Source organism: Diuraphis noxia, unplaced genomic scaffold (genome assembly GCF_037042655.1).
Source record: "Diuraphis noxia isolate RWA-SAM2 unplaced genomic scaffold, SU_Dnox_SAM2 contig0006, whole genome shotgun sequence".
Classification (NCBI taxonomy): domain Eukaryota; kingdom Metazoa; phylum Arthropoda; class Insecta; order Hemiptera; family Aphididae; genus Diuraphis; species Diuraphis noxia.
The window spans coordinates 1,153,563-1,171,549 of NW_028301716.1; the positions used below are offsets into that span (position 1 = coordinate 1,153,563).

General features: G+C 29.7%; 1 protein-coding gene across 6 annotated transcripts in view; it reads right to left on the reverse strand.

The window, feature by feature from the left end:
* Window positions 1–1,183: 1,183 nt before the first annotated feature.
* The window catches only part of LOC149054468 (filamin-A-like), a 121,068-nt gene continuing 104,264 nt past the window's right edge, over window positions 1,184–17,987 (reverse strand). For all 6 annotated transcript variants that reach the window (XM_089229988.1, XM_089229990.1, XM_089229987.1 and 3 more), the window contains 13 exons: window positions 17,532–17,672; window positions 15,892–16,020; window positions 10,516–10,689; window positions 10,212–10,376; window positions 9,934–10,137; window positions 8,444–8,725; window positions 7,503–7,667; window positions 7,194–7,433; window positions 6,630–6,823; window positions 4,907–5,132; window positions 4,158–4,373; window positions 2,696–2,905; window positions 1,184–2,096 (listed from right to left, as the gene is read on the reverse strand). In XM_089229988.1, coding sequence (XP_089086114.1) covers window positions 1,912–2,096; window positions 2,696–2,905; window positions 4,158–4,373; window positions 4,907–5,132; window positions 6,630–6,823; window positions 7,194–7,433; window positions 7,503–7,667; window positions 8,444–8,725; window positions 9,934–10,137; window positions 10,212–10,376; window positions 10,516–10,689; window positions 15,892–16,020; window positions 17,532–17,672 — 2,531 coding nt within the window. In that variant the 3' untranslated portion in view covers window positions 1,184–1,911. The remainder of the gene's footprint in view (window positions 2,097–2,695; window positions 2,906–4,157; window positions 4,374–4,906; window positions 5,133–6,629; window positions 6,824–7,193; window positions 7,434–7,502; window positions 7,668–8,443; window positions 8,726–9,933; window positions 10,138–10,211; window positions 10,377–10,515; window positions 10,690–15,891; window positions 16,021–17,531; window positions 17,673–17,987) is intronic.

A 17,987-nucleotide genomic window follows, 5' to 3' on the forward strand; every position in this document is an offset into this window, starting at 1 on the left:
TGACCTCGCCTCAATATGTAGACGGTCAATTCATTTGACTAACCACTCTGTATCATTATGTTTTTTTTCTATTGGTTTTTCCCATATTTTATATTTTCAATTCTTATAAAAATTGTATTTATATATTTTATGAATATGTACATATGTACTGTGTAATGTGTATACGTTTTTAAAGAATATGCCTAAAGGAAAATGAGTGGAAACCATGGTTGCAACGCCCTTATTTTCTAATAAATAATTTTAGCTCACTCACCTTTGGGTTGTATATTGAATGTATAGTCATATAAAAAACAGGAACACTTGGAAAATTGTTTCCTTTTTTGGATGTTCGATTTGACTATTATAAATTATAATATTACCACTGCACGGTCATTGTATCCGTGAGGACGTTATATTTATATTTATAGCCAAAAAGAAACAAAAAACACACACTTCAAAAATTTGATCTAGATAATAAACAATTATAAGTCCATTAGTTATTTCATCCACTGTACAATAACGAATTCGCGGTACATAGTAACATAAGTTATTGTTAGTCAATCCAATTCGAATGAACCAAAATGTTTGACTTTTATAGAATAATTTTATCTAACAAAATAGTATATTTTTCTCGAGTGTTGGAACCGATTGCTTGTCCGATAACAACTACACAAAAATCCGTAAGCTCATACGGCATCAACACATAATAATAATAGTTATACAGATAACGATAATGAGGAAAAGACAAAGCCATAAAGGTGTCAGACTTCAAAAAAATAGTTGTAAGGAAGACAAAGGGCGAAGTTAAAGATAAGTATTATAGATTTAAAATTATATTTTGATTTTTATAACTTATTTTTAAATGTATAACAAATAAATTATAGTTGTCTGAATAATCAAGTGTTATTTATGTTATTTTATTTTGTATTCTAAATATGTTCAAAATATTGTAAACTTTCAACTTTAATTGTGTACATTGAATTAATTTTCTTATATTCTTATTCTTGTTATTCAAAAACTAAAATCTCTAGGTACTTTAAATTGTCATCAAATATTTATTTTATCATTTTCTATACTCGATAACATTTTTAAAATAATATTACTCATTTATATTTACAAATATTTTAAATTAAATTTTTTTTTGGTTTTTAAAAGGATGTCGTTGTTTAGATGCAGTGCTATACTCTGATAAAATAATACGATATTTAACGTAATGATATATAATCTTTATTTACAGGTATCCCATTTTGTATAAATATATTTAGGTCTAATATTAATGTATATGTTGTATAAAATCATAGTGAATCAGTACAAATAACCAAGATACGAAGTGGTTAGCCATATGTTAAATATACCTTAAACCACACAAGACGTTATTTAATAATTGGTTAGATGACGATGCTATTTTGAAGTAAGTATTTAATATTAGGTATAATATTAGATAATTATGGTTCAGGCAAATCAATATTAAGTCTTACGGAACGTTTCGTTGAATAATAACTTATTACAATGTTGAATAATAATAGTATAATATAAATAAATAAAATGATTAATATTCTGACTAACGAACATTATAATACGTATGTAATGAGAAGTATATAAAATAAATAGTATAAGATTCGAAATTCAAATAAACGTAAATAATTATTAGCTAAAACGAATGAAAATGTTCTTTCTTTTGTAGTAGTAAATTACAGTATAAATTGTAGCAATTATAAATAATTACTGCATAAATCCGGTAGAATCGTATTTTTATCCCGATGGAACGACGCCTGTTGCACGTTTCTTCCTCTTGTTTTTGATTATGGTAATGATAATGATCATCTAAATCCACTTGTTCATCCTAGATTGATGTCTTCTAGTTTCGAATTATTGTATTTTTTCATTAATTTTTTTTAAATTTTTTTTTATGTTTTATTTATTTCGTTAGATTTATGTTTCGATTTTGAACGGTGAACCGGGTATGTGATCATCCCCCCACTTGACCAGAAGAATGTATTCGCCCCGTTCTCGGACGATATAGCTCACTTGGTAGTTGTTCTGTTTCATGTGTTTGATAAATATCTCCTCACATGGTCCTTTAGGTCCGTAAATACCAACGAATAATATATTGTTGCCTGTAAAATATAAGTAATATTTTAGTGGATTCATACATTTGCTTACAATTATATCAGTGAACGAGAAAAATCATTTGAAATCTAATATAACTAACAGACCAACATCATATTACTAAAAAGATTGAAAGATTATCAGAGATTGTCATTAACCAATTAGATATATTTATTTCATAAAACTTATATAAATTATTTAATTTGTGTAAAAATTTAAGAATTGCCTATAGAATCTAAAAGCGTATAAACTAACATAATATAATATTTTTAACAGTTGTTTTATTGTATTAAATACTAATAAATAAAAAATAATAAATGATATCCAATAGGGTGTACAATTGATTATACCATTAAAACCTAATTTACAACCATATAGTAATTCATAGACCTTAGTCATTCAATATCGATAGTTTTTATGCGTGATCGATTATTATTCTTAATCAACCACCTTCTCTAACTAAAGACGTTAAATAATAATAATAATAATAATACTTTCAATGAAATATTTACAGAAAAATGAAATTATAAATTTCAATAAATTTCAATTGAAAAATGTCAACTGAAATATTTCAAATTCAGGACCCTACTATGCTATAAAGACTTACCGGCATCAGTAGCGCTTATACTGAATAGATTTTGTTTTCCCACATACGCTTTCTTCAAGCCCATTCCTTTACTCGTGACGAGTGTGGCGTTCGATTTAAAGTGTGGTAAAACGACACCAGCTCCACCCTTGTGAGCTTTAGAAACTTTGTGTACAGTTTCCACAACAACTGAGCTTGTTTCTTGTGGCCCACGCTCAGCCAAATCCTCACCTGCAAATGATCAAACCATTTAATTTTGTGTTATCATCGACACTATACAAGGAAAAAATATTCAGATGTTATTAAAAAAAAAAAAACAGTGAATAATGCAAATCAATTTATATAAGCTATAACATCTATCTTTGATTGGGTGGCCATTTATGTGTACATCGGAAAAGCATCATCTAGTGTTGCTGGAACACAATCTAAAGGTTACCACCTAGATTCTTATCGACGAATCCTTCACCAACCGTAATCTTCAATATACCCAAATAGCCCATGTCGCAGCTTTAAAAAGTCTTCATTATCGTATTTCATTTATATCATGATGTTGTTCTTAATTAAGTATTAATAATTGAATTAACTCGATAATTTTGATGAATATAGAATTGTATTATATTAAAACTACAAAATTAATATTTCAACAAACAAATGAATTGTAAACTTAACTCGATGCAAAAATTCATAAAAATAGGTAAACAACTATTGCGTAAATATAAAAACCATAAAGTTATTATAAATTGTAATAAGTGCTTATAACAGAATCGCATTTAAAAAACCAAGAAAGAGTAGTTATGTACTAAGATTAATTTTTAATAGGTAATAGTTACTAATACAATATTATCTGTATTCAATTACAAGTTTTGTAAACACATCAAATAATATTGCAATGGTTAATTAATTAACAATACTGTTCGTTTCATAATAAATCATTATGTAAGACTGAAAGGATATATATTATAAAAAAAGTTGAATGTAATATAAATACAAAATAATATATTGGTAAATGCTGAAATAAGCTTCTTATCGATAAGAAAAAATGTCTAGAAAAAACGACGATGAGCTTACTTCAGTAATAGCGTCTATAGACATTTTCCAGGGGGAAGAAATTAATTTTAAAAATAAATTAAGATTTTTCAAATATTTAATCCTTACATTTTAATGCTTTAGAAAACAAATTTAAAATTCTAAGGTAGAGAAAATACCCCATTTGCCCTCCTCCTGCGGACGTCCATGTCACAACCACGCAGAAACTATGTTGTCTCTACAATTATGACAAATATGATCTTATTTGCCATGTCTACAATATTATACTGTTTACAAAATAATACAATATGTTAGACGTTAGTATATTCCTAACATATATCAAACAATTAGTCATCAACACGAGCACAACCAACAATATAAGTTGTGGAGAGTCATTATCTAGTTGAAACCAACAACCGAAAATCTTTTTCTATGTTACACATAAGATATAACGTACCAGTACATGTGACTTTGAACGGCGAACCAACAATATGATATCCATTGTATTTCAAACTTATGTAATATTCGCCTGGCACTAACGGCGTGTACCTGACTTTGTAACCTTCTTCGACTTCGGTACAGTCCATAGAAACTTTGCTTGGCCCGTCAATAGTTACAGCCAATGTACCGGCACCCGCGTTACAAGTGTCTACAATAAAATCCGTCTTGTGTCCTAAAATATTTACCAGTAATGAATATTTCATAATCAACTAAAGACTGAAAGTTCACAATTTTTCATATTAATTTTATCTTGAGATTGATCTAATCATAGTTTTAAAAAAATATTCGCAAAAAAAATGATAATTCGTGAAAAAAACATCTTTATAAAACTAATATAAAATACATTTTAATTAAATTCTAAAATTATTTGGTCATCTATTGTAGTTTTTTAGTAACCTTGGAGCTTACTCCAAGATACAGTAGGTAGTGATTTAATTTAATTAGTATAACACATTCATAAAAAAAGAGCTTGGTTGAAATTTTTTATAACTAACAATTTCGTTGTTTTTGTATCTAGTTTTTTCATATTATTTTTTGATCGAAGAAGTAAATAAAAAGATCAGTTATAACTTAAGAAACCAAATTCGAATGGATTGAATCAAAAACTGGAATTAATTATTTTGCAATGTTTTCGTTCTAATGTGAATCCTATAGATATCGTATTTGACGAGTGTAGGTTACTATGTTAAATTTATTATTAAGTACCTGTCTTGACATCTCCCAAACCACTGCCAGTGGCGTGGACGGCAGCAGGATCGGCGTCTCCTTTGCCGACTTTCAAACGGTATGGTGATCCTGGAATGTGAACGCCGTTGAATTTGACGTGTATGTTGTGAACGCCATTATCACGGGGCATGAAACGGACAGAGTACATATCTTGATCGATTGATTGAATGAAACAGTCGTCTTCTGTACCGGACGGTGACACAACCTGCAAAATATCAATTGTGCACGCACTTGTTAAAAACAATAAATTATATCAGTCCGTTATTAATTCATGCGTCGATGAAAATTAAAAATCGTCGGATCCCAAACGTCTCCCATCAAAAAAGATTTAACGAACAGGTTAATTCTCAAACGGCTCCCGTTGAAAAAAAATGTAGGTACAAACAGGCTTATAATTGTAAAATTATTCTCTACAATAATTATTGGACACATTCAGGCTTATCTTCCAAAGCAGCCTACATAATAACTGCGCGAAATTATTACGCTCCTCATAATGCTGTTGTTATACATATAGTATATATATAGTTCCTGTGTATCAAATTTTTAAATTTTAAATGTATAAAACGGAATACTGAAAATATGGGATGCATTGAAAATTCTGATATGCAAATTAAAACTCGAAGTCATTTTACTAAACTGAGATCGAAAACAAAATCTAAAACCCATCGAAAAAATAATTTACGAGTTTTCATCAAATAAAACAGCATGCGTGGACTATACAACAATAAATTACGAACAAATTTACCCAACATATGATTTTTTTGTATTTTTATTCATACGAACATTTTTTACATTTTTAAATATTTTTTTAACGTTAAAAATTAAATATTACCTATACTATAAGCTATTTTTTATACAATTTTAAAAGTGTACGTAGTTTACGCTAAGTGTATCCCTTTTAAGACAATTCTAAGTCTGTATAATTGGAGAATGAATTTGTGTTGTAAACAACCTGACACCTGAGCCGTTTAGAAATTTACCTGTTCGTTAGACTTTTTTAACGGAAGCCGTTTGGAAATTGACATTTTTGTAAAACTGGAGCTGTTTAGAGAAACGGGAGCCGAATGGGCTACCATATTAAAAATATAGACATTTCGAACGAATGATAATTATTATTAGGAGAATTAAATTCTGAGAATTTCATACCCTACAAATTAAAAAAAAATTCTCTTTGTTTTTGTTAATTCCACAAGTTCTAAACAAAAAATATTATTAATTAAATTTAAAAAAGTTGAAAATTGCACATGTGTTCTTTGTTGATTTTCAAATAAAGAAATAATTATTCTCATTTAATTTACTGTCACCACTCGTAATCAAGACTTTTGTTTAAAAAATAACAATTAATAATACCTGTTTTATCATGTAAACTATTCACGTTACATCTTTAAATTATATTTTAATCTCGATCTTAGCGTCGAATGCCTTAAAAATCCAAAAAAATACTCTTAATAATTAAAAACAATTTTTTTAAATTATCTTAAAATTAAAAGTTATCAAAAAAAGCAAAAAGCTGCAATATACAAATTATGTTACTCAGATTCAAAAATACATAAAAAATATGAATTATAAGACAAGTATCTCGTAGCTAGTAAAAAATTCAAGGTACATCAAATTTCACATCCTATTTATTTTAATTTTTATCTCACGATGATCTTAATGAATAAATATTTAATATAAGTATATTATCATTGGTATAAATAACCTTGGCGTCGAGTTGACCAACAGCGCCGTTCTTACGAACAATGAATTGAGCTGGGTAATCGGCTTGGACTCCGGACGTCGGGAATTGCGCCACTTCAAGTTTGTGCGCTTCACCCATTGCTGGTGATATAAACAACTTGTATGGTGAGTCCGGAATGTGCTGGTCGTTAAACTTAATACCGATTCGGTATTCTCCTATAAAATTGAAAATGTTTGGAGCCTTCGATATATAGTATCACATTATGATATGCAATATGCATATTGTCATTTATTTATTTATTCATTTGTATAGAAGAATACAATTTAAAGTAAAAATAAATTTGAACAAGATAATAATATAATCATTTAAGTGAATGTATTCATAATTAATATTATTAAGTCTTCGACTGCTTTTAACAGAAAACATTGAAATATGTCGTATAAATTCAATGTTTTTGTTTTCATGCGTTAAAAATTGTCATGATATCATTTTATTTATACTTGAATCAATACAAATTAGTAATGTTAACATTTTAAATATTTGGATGTGCTTTTAATAAAATAAATAAATAAAATGTAAACAAACCTGGTTCGCCTACGACGTAACTGACATAACATGAACCATCCTTGCGATCTTTGAAATCGATTTCCGCCTTGCTAGGACCTTCGACTGATATGGCTAGTGAACCCGGCCCGGCCTCTCTGGTCCACACGTTAAATTCACATGGCTGTCCTTGTTCACCACGTTCCAGACCAGAACCTCCAGCGTGTACGCGATGAGCTCCGCCATCGCTTAAAGGACCGACGGTAAATTGGAACGGCGATCCTGGAGTAGTAAGACGAACGGTCAACGTTAATTGTTTTGGATATAACTACGACTTCAATTAATACTTACCAGGTATGTGGACTTCCTTGTACCGAACCGACACCGTGTGCACACCCAATTCCTTTGGGACAAAGTGTACCGCGTAGAGGCCGTCTTCGATTTCGTTGATTTCAGCATCTTCCGTAATACCACACGGCGATGTCACCGTCGATGACAAATCATATGGCAACACACCTAAAATGTGCGTATAAAATAAAATTAGAGCAGGAAAATAACGCATTCATAATAATGAACAAAAGCTGATTAATCGTCCCTAATATCGTCGAAAAATGTTTAAAGACCGTTTTAATTAATTATTTATTTATTTTATGGTTTATCACCAGCAAGGACTAAAGTTATTATAGAATATTAAAATAATATTGATAAACAGACAATTAATATATGATTATTATTTTCATTCATTTTAAAATATATAATTAAAATATAGAAATTAAATCATATTTAAAATAAAAGTTCTCTAATTAATATTACACGATAAGCAATATCTTAACATTATAATTTTTAGTATCAAAAGAAGACATCAAAACATTAGTTATTTTTAGAAATGAATACCGGGATATAGAACTTAATTATACATAATAATTTAGGACAAATCGTTTATCCAAATTGTGTACCTACATTAAAGTTTTAATGCGTCGCTTAGCTAAAAATACTAAATCAATGGAATAAGCAATATCAAAAATTAACACATTTGTGAAACTCATTTGATAATAAACATATAAATAAAGCACCTTTGAAGTTTATTAAGTTTATCAACTTGACTACATTGAGATGAGTTCCACAACAATGGTTCAAAATATTATAGGATTTATCACATTTATGATACTCATTATATTTTGGACATTTCAAGACATTTATGATCTTTGAAATCAGAGGACCACCTATGTCCTTTTTATAAAACCAAAAAATTTTAAGGTTTAAAAAAAAATAATTGTTATATTTTATCTTACCCGGCATCTTGAACGTGAGTTTGCAGTTGCTGCCCACCTCGGTGAGAGGTACGGCTTCGCGTTTCCGTTCGATCTTCTCGCGCTGACAATTGCTTCCTTCGCCGGTGACTTTAACGGTGAAGGGTGAACCGTCGACGTGATGGTCGGCGAACTTCAGATTAACGATATAATATCCTGGTTCTGTGGGCCTGTACGATATGTTCAATGTACCGTCTTCGTTGTCCTTACACTGGATCTCTGCTTTGCTTGGACCTTCGATGGAAAGCGATAATCCACCATAACCTAGATAATATGGACATATAATATTATTCTACAGAAATTGTGAAAAATAGTTTATTATTCAATGATTATACGAAACGAATAACGTAAATTGAATTATTATTTTTATATTAGGAGGATGTAACACCGGCATGTATTGTTTTATGTATTTGTCTTACAAGTGCTTATATAACATAACAAAATATTTTACGCTCAATGGATCTCATTTAGCTCCGTTAGTTTAAAACTTAGAGTAAATTGACTTATTATAAAAGTTAAAGGTAAGAATATTATTTAGACAAGCTCATGGGCTTTCTATTATATTTTTATTTTAAAGCGAGTTATGAGTATTTCAAACTTGTAAATTGTTTGTATATCATAAAATAAACGTAATTTTCTTTAAAATTAAAATATAATAAAAAGTCCATGAGGTCGTCTAAAGAATATTCTTAACTTTTAAATTTTATTAAAGGTCAATTCACTCTAATTTTTAAGCTAACACACATGTGGGTATCACATTCTCTTAAGTCACATAAAATGATTTTATCATAAAAAATTCCAAACCAATACTATAAAAATGTTGAATTTATAAAATACTATACATTTTTTTAACTTTTGAATAACGTAAGAATTATAAATAATTTCTTACCATTTTAATTGTTTCTAAACGGTATAAAAATATACAATATAATATTATTATACATAAACGGGAAATGATATCGATCATTTTATGAATTTATGATGTTACCAATACAATATTCATTACACTATACCACTCGTAGCCGATTCTGTTTATGCTTATTTTTTCTATTATGCTGTTTAAAATACCAAACATAATCACAAAATATTCTATTGTAGATAATTCACATACGTACTGCGGTAAAAAATTCTGTACCTATTTATGATTATTAGTTAGTAATTACTTATTTTATACATGATGGTTATAGATATAATCAATTAAATTAATTGATAATACACAAAAAGTTTAAGTGTAAACGAGTAGTAAATAAAGTTGATTTTCAAAATATTTTTAGGTAACCTTTTTGTTTTTAAAGCATTTTATCGGATTTATAATAATAACATAAATGTACTGCTATTATAGTGAATTTCTACCAGATTTTATAGTCTTCTGATATCGACTAATGATAAATAAAGTACTTATATTGTTAAAAAATTCTATATAATGAGATCATGAATTCATAACAATATTTCATAATATGACTATCACTCACCGGCACTCCTTGTGTCCACTGTGAACAAATTCTCTACGTGCGTTTTGCCTTCTTTTAACCCATTACCGGTGACTTTGACCTTTTTTGCGTCTCCAACTTCTCGCTCACCTACGGTTATCTTGAACGGTGAGTTGACGATATGCTGGCCCATTCTTTTCACAGACACCACGTGCTGGCCGATCTCCCTAGGCGTGAACGATATACCTGAAAACGTGAACGTTAATGTATTAAGTGTAAAGCGCGTACTCCCCAGGTATTAAAACTGGAAAACGATGTACCCAAGTTGCCGTTTGGTAGACGTTTCAAGAAGCAAGGTTCTTCCAGACCACTCGGCGCTTGGATCGACGCATTCAACAACCGGAAGTCCTTGTCTAGCACTTTACCAGGCAACGATACTTCGCTGCATGAGCCCACTGATATCTGGTTTCTCTTCCGGCCCTCACCTACATAAGAATAAAAAACTAAAATAATATCCTTTTTGAGGTGGTATAATAAAGATAATAAAATTATGAGGAAACACGCGTGCAAGTGAATGTGTACTCTAGGGATTTGAGTACTGCGGAAAAGATAGGTACTACGAACCTGTGACTTTCGTATTGTACGGGCTTCCTTTGATGTGTTTGTCAGCGAACTTGACGGAAATCCTATATTCGCCGGGTGCCGTTGGCAGGTACGTGACAGAAACCGTGCCGTCCTTGTTATCGTGACAACTTATGTCCGCTTTACTGGGACCTTCGACGGCCAATGAAAGACCACCTGCAGTAGTCGAAGAATTTATTAAATCAATATTTGTGTTAGTGATACTGAATTTCAAGCTTAAAGGAGGGTGGTGAAGTATACAGATTTTTAGGTGGACATTATAGGTCAGGGATGGCAAACCTTTTGAACACTACGTGTTCATATTTACCTTTTTTTTTTTTAGAGCGTGACATGAAAAAGAAGTTTAAAAAAATTAAATATTAAAAGTATTTATATTTTGTTATACCTATTAAAATTGATCGTATAATTAATGCATTTTTATAAAAAGGTTAGTTTAGGTACATAATAAAAATAATAATATATAATAAATAATAATTAATTATTTATTTTTATGTGATTTATGTTGTTGAACACTTGATGCCAATTTGTTGATATTTGGTTTATAATTAGTAACTTTTAATAAAGTACATGCGGCACTGCATTCATCAGTTAGTCGGTTTCTTAAATCAGATCTTATAAAATTCATTTCGGAAATAGTAACTCGTATGAATAAGTTGAAGAAAAAATAGACAAAACAGCAAATGCTACTATTTTTAAAGTGGAATAATCTTTTGGAATTTCATTCCACACTTTCAAAATCTTGTCTCCTATGTTTAGGATCAATTTACCTATCGCCCTATAACACTGAATTTCTTCTAATTCATTTCTCAGTATAACGAATTTTTCTTTCCGTATGGTACCGGTCAGGTTAGGTACTCAGTCGAGTAACATATGGAAATTTTTACTATTATATATTAATATATAATAGTAAAAATTTTCGCGTATCCATAAAATCTTTTCGCATGCCATGAATTTTCCATCCCTGTTATAGGTTAATTTAAATTGAATCTCGATATCTAGTGTATGTTGTAAGGTTTTTTGCTATTAATAAATTGTTTAGACATATTTTTACATTCAAATATAAGTTTTTTTTAAGTTTTTTTTTTTTTAAAAATAATTTCGGAGAGTCCAGTTAACCGTACTCAATGCAATGTATAAGAAAACAATATCAACTTTAATTGCATACATCGGAAAAACAACACGTGGCACTTCCAGGTATAAAATTACAAGAAGCAACACGATTTACGAATAATAATATTTATTTAGAAACCATAGTAAATTTTTATTAAATAATGAAGTTTTAAAATAAAATAATCTAATTGAAAATTTTACGTTGATGAGAACATTAAAATATTCATCATTATATAACAATTATGTTCCCCAAAAAATAAAGTGTGAATGAATTCTTTTACAATGTAAACATTTAAAAATAATAGAGCATAGTTAGTACATAGTAATATAGTCTACTATCATTGAAATAGTGTGGTCAATGATAGTCAATCAATGTTCTCAAGTCACCATCGAAAAAGTAACTCTTTGGCCTTACAACTCTGTTTTTATAGTATCAGGTCGCATGTTTATTTCCATGTAAGATATTATTTATGTACAAAGCTTGGGACAAATATGCCAGCACAGCAGCCAGGCTGGAAAGCGGGCTATCGAGTTCGGGGTGATTCCGTGACAGGCCAAGAGTTCCGTCTTATTTGCAATATAAGGCAAAATAGATCTGGGGATCATGCAATATTAGGAAATGGGGTTGACCATAAGTACTATATAGCTCTCGGCAGTTAGTTCTACCGTGAATCTAACCCGGGAGTGGTAGGCTCGCAAAAGTGGCCAAGAGAGGACGTAGGGGGATTCTGTTCGTCGTGAGTTCGAGCCAGATGTTAAGCGGCAGCCACGCCGTGTTTCTGGTACATGGGCCATGATATTGACTGTGAAAATGATGTCTTCATGTGAATGTCCGATCGACTCGTACGGTAATTTGATACCAGATGGTTTTTCACGAGACAACGTCTAGTATTGGCTCTTGCATAGCCGATACAATCGGTTTATGACTATTCAAACAAACTGCTCACGTGTTTGTACGGGTGGTCGTAATCTGTTGAGGATCGCTAATTCCGGTGTCTACTAGTTTCCAATTGGCGATAGCGTAGAGTCGACTCGCACGAAAGTATGTGTGGCGATGCCTGTATGCATTACTCAAGTTCAGTGCAAAGATTGGTAGCTGTCCAGTCGTAATACCGACCAGTGTAAATGTCACAGAGAAATGCTGGCTACGCTGGATCATCGACTCGTAAAATCGGAATGTGTGTGCGATGTCCGAATAGGTTCCTCACTGGTACGAGAAGTCTTTCAATGCTAGTAGTCATATCTGTCGGCGTCAATATTGCTGAATGTTTCTGATGACTTGTTGACAAGTTGGTATACTGCTCGTCAGCGTCTGGTTGTTTTTTCCTTGTCTTCTCATGTTTTCGAATGTTTTTCTTTTTGAAAACTTGGTCGAAGGAATAATGTTAAGAATAAAGTGAAGAAGGTGTTGAAAATCGACCGGTGTATAACTCGAGTGCCATATCGCCTATTAAACACCTGGTGTGCCAGTGTGTAACCAGTGTTTACCGTCGGGACAAATTTGAAAGTTACTTGCTGACTTTATGGGTTATAGTCATTAATATAGTCTGACCATCCCTAAACGTTGCCAGTACTAACAGGTTTGTTAAATAGTCATTAAGCTTAAGTTTGGTTCTAAGACTTTCACTACGTTTGTTTCTTATAATGCGTATTCTGATTGGTTGATGGTAATAAATTGTGTAGATTTTTGAAGGACTGTTTTAATGTATAGTTTAACTATTACACCATGCTATGTTCAATTATTATCTGGCCATACCACTTATACCTATACCTAACCACTAAAACAAATGATATCTATAATCCAATGACTTATTTTAGAGACGGAATTAAATGCATAGCATTATTATTGTCTAAAAAATTGATTTTATAACAATAATATATTATACTACTTCATACAATTTTAATAAATTAAGTATATACTACAATATGTATAAAATCTTTTCAAAATATATGTATATCGACATAATTTTGAAACGAGAAAAGATATGAAAAATTTATCAAAAAGATACATACATAAAGATTACAGAAAATTATAAAAAAAATTATATAAATATAAATTATACCTAAATAAAATTACAAAAATGTCTATGTTATTTTCTGTATAAAAAATAAATAATGTTTTGGCTTATTTAATTCAATATTTATAAGTAAGTTATTGCAACTAGGAATTCAATTTTATTTTCTAAACAAAAACAACATCATATTAATCTTTATTTTAAAATTTTCTTTTATACAAATTAATAATGAGTAATACAAACCAAATTGAAAATAAAATTGAAGAAACAGAAAAATACATAGATGAACTTGAGGATCAGCTTTGTGATTACGAAGATGTTGTTGCTCAAAGAGATTATCTAAAATCTGAGCTCAAAAAAGGCCAGGAAAATTTGAATTTCATTAAAATTGAAAAAACTAACATATTAAACGAGCTAATACGTGAAAACAAAGAATTAAGTGATAAATATAATACACAAGAACAACATTTTATAGATATTCAAAAAAAAAATGATTCCTTGAATTGCGAAAATGAGCAAATTCTTAATAAACTAGAAAATTTAGAGAAGGATATAGAAAAGTTAGATAATATCAATTCAACACTTTTGGAAAATAAGAAAATACTAGAACAGAAACTTTCAGAAGCTATGGAAATTACAATTAAGTTACAAAATAGACATCAATTAGTGCAATCGGAAGTGCAAGGTATAGAAGACAACATTATATGCATTCAAAAAGCTATGGCTGAACAAATAACACAGATCACTGAAGTGCAAAAAAATATTAATATTGAGGAAGATCGTTATGAGTGTATGCAATCTTCAATATGTGAATTAAAAATGAAAAGTGAGAACATTTCCAAGACATTGCAGGCCAGTTTGACTGAAATTCGAGGTAAATATAATGAAAAATCTTCTGAATTATGTATGCTAAAACTGAAATTAAAAGATAAGCAAGCTGAACTATTGGAGCAAAAAAATCGAGCGCAACAACTAAAAGAGGAAATTAATTTATATCAAGAGAAACATCGCAAAGAAAAATGTGAAATTGACAAGAAAATCGAAGAACTTAGAGAGGAGCATAAGTCAATTGCCTCAAATCTCAAATGTATCAATTCAAAACTTTGTGATGCACGAATGGTGAGTACAAAACTCAAATGTCAGATACAAGAAGAAAATGAGTCGATTAAACAATTGGAACCAATGAAAGAAATACAACAGGAAGAACTAAAAAAGATCAAAGAAACTACTGAGTCAACAAAGGAGATGATAATGACACAGCTAAAAAAATATGATAGCGATAAAAAAATGTTCGATAAAAAAATAGAATCAAAACATCAAGAATTGTGTGAGCTTGAGAAATTGAGTAAACATCAAACAGAACAACTCACAAAATTAAAGAAAAAAATGTCGGATGTTAATTGTAATTTGGCTGAGAAATGTATACCAAATTACACTTAACTTCTGCTATTTCTTCATAAATTTTGTTAGTTTTTTTGTTTGATCTTAACTTAATTTAGTTATTTCCTGTCAACAACTTGCTTATAATTATCTGCTGATTATAGCATTTATTCTGTTGATTTCATTAATTATATAATCAACTCGTATTAATCTTTAGTCTGGCCTTTAAGACCATCTATTTTAGCATCACAAAGTTTTGAATTCATCATTTACATTAGTCTTTTCAAGTATTCTACTTGTATCGTTCGATAATTTTGCTCAAATATTTTAACTTGTTTTTTTTTTAATTTCATGAAGTTACTTACTTTATTTAAAACAAAATACGATCTGTTATAAAATATTATTAAGTTAATAAGATATATTATAACTGAAAAATAAAATGCTTTTATTAATACTACATTTTTATATTACTACCTATATAATTATTCACAGTCTCACAGTTATTTAATGTCGAATATTAACTATAGATTATTTATTGTTTCATTAATTGAATCATCGTTTTTATTTTTAGGACCATAATGTTAATATTTATTACTTATTTCTAACCATAATTTATTTAATACCATTACATTGAACGGAAGAATGATAATTGTCTAGTATCTATACCTCTATAAAAATTATATATGCCACCCACACAATTTTATTGAGTTATAACTTGTTAGGTTGTGTCATGTTAGGTTTTTGACGCGAATACTACTAACTCGAATCTGCCACTGATCCGTATGGTTCAGTGACATCGAGCTGTAATTTATTCAAATAATTAAGAAGAATAATCATATTTTGATGTACACACCGGCTCCTGCTCCTTTCGTGTATATGGTGAAGTCCGACGGTTCTCCGCTGACGCCGTGCGTGAGTCCCGGTCCGTATGCCGTGATGTGCCCGCTGGTGATGGAGTCAACATGGAATTTGAACGGCGAACCTGTTGACGGCAAAAATAACGTTTGTTGTATTGTTACACTAAATCTGCTCATATTTTGTGGGTTTCCATTTTTAAGTCCACATTATATTAACCTTGTATATTTACGACATTTTAAGATCAACTGCTTTTTCAATGGCATGCAATATATAAAAGCATTTTTTTATTAATATTTTATTACTGAAATCGAAAGACCGTTTTAATACTTATGCATTAATCGTAAAAAGGAAACATACTTTTCACGCGTAAAAGCAGTTCTCTTTTGTTACAGATAAAACAACTTTTTATTTGCATTCAAGAATAAAATACAATTATCACTTTAAGAATTACCTAATACTTAGGATATTATAACACTATTATTATATTTTATTCCTGACAACCAGTAACGGAATATGATAAAAACAAGCTACTTGTGTTTGTAATTTAGTTAAATATTTTTTGTTTGAAATATAGGTATACACTTTTTCCCAAGTCATGATCGTCAAGTTTGAAGGACAAAAAAATCATATAAAAATATAAAACATTTTGGCTGTCGCATATTTTTAGTTTTTATGTTCAATTTGTAGTGACATAGATGAATTCCTAAAAACTTTATATATATGTTGTGTTTTTTTGTGTTCGTGTACATTATAGCGACTATATTGCCAGTATATTTGCCTATTTGCCTCTGTAGTCAACAATTTAACACGCTAAATAAATTGCTCGATTTAATACTTAGGTGATTTCATAAAAACATGTTTTTCATTACAAATACGAGTTCGTATATAGTACGTTTTATGATAAAAATAAATTCAATTACTCAAGATATCATATTAGAATAAATTATATGTTATTTATATTTTTCTTTTTAAGTGTAATTTAATGATATTCACATCTGAGTTCCATAAATACATGTAAAATAATACTCAGGTGGAAAATGTTAATTTCAATTAGTTTCATCGTGCATTTTAAAATTTCGATTTATTGTCTATGACGTTTTTTTTTTCAATGACATTTCTAAAAGCAAATGTTAAAAATTGGCAATGAGCACTACAGGATATTATTTTCCGAATAACACTGATATTAAACTACGGAAAACTGATGTATATACATAATAATTATTGCGATTGGATGGAGAATACAAAGTTTATTTTTGTTCACTGCAGTGAGTGACTATTATAACAACTAATGACGTGAAGTGTAGGGGACGCTGGTTATAATTCTCTGTGAGAATCTAACGTGTGGATTATATATAATTTTTTTTTAGTTTTAGTCACACAATATTATGCGTTAAGTATTTTTGTATGAAATCGAAATAGATTTGAAAACCTTCAGCAGCCAAGCAATGAATTTGCAAGAAACGCAACATCTAAAATTGGAATTCTTTTTCATGAATTATAATATATAACGACTTTTTTTTCGAAATTCATACTATTGTAATGCCAACGCTAACAACCATAATATTACTAAAATCCATGTTATATTTGTACTTTTGATGACAATAATTACACACTTGTGGCGGATAATTAATTTACCTTGAACGTTTTCCCCGTTGTACTTAACGAATAGCTCGTGCAAGCCTTCTTCCTTGGGATCGTATTTAAGTGATACTGTACCATCGTGATTATCCTCGATGGATGGTTGGTCTCGTTTACCACTTGGCATCGTGATATCAGCTGAAAACAAATAACACATGTTAAATACTTAAATATCTAAGTATTTACATCGAAGTACTAGCTGATATTAAAGATATAGCGCATTAATTACTTTCCAGAATTATTATTTTTTAAATATATAATTTTAAATATAATTCAGGTATATAGACCTAAGTCTAATTATTGTATGTATATTTGTGTCTGTCTTATATATATATATATCTTATATATATATATATATATATATATACATACATTTAATTGTATTTAAAATGATTTTAAAAAATGCGACAAATGCCCACATGTAACGATTTTAAGTATTGTATAATGTGATTC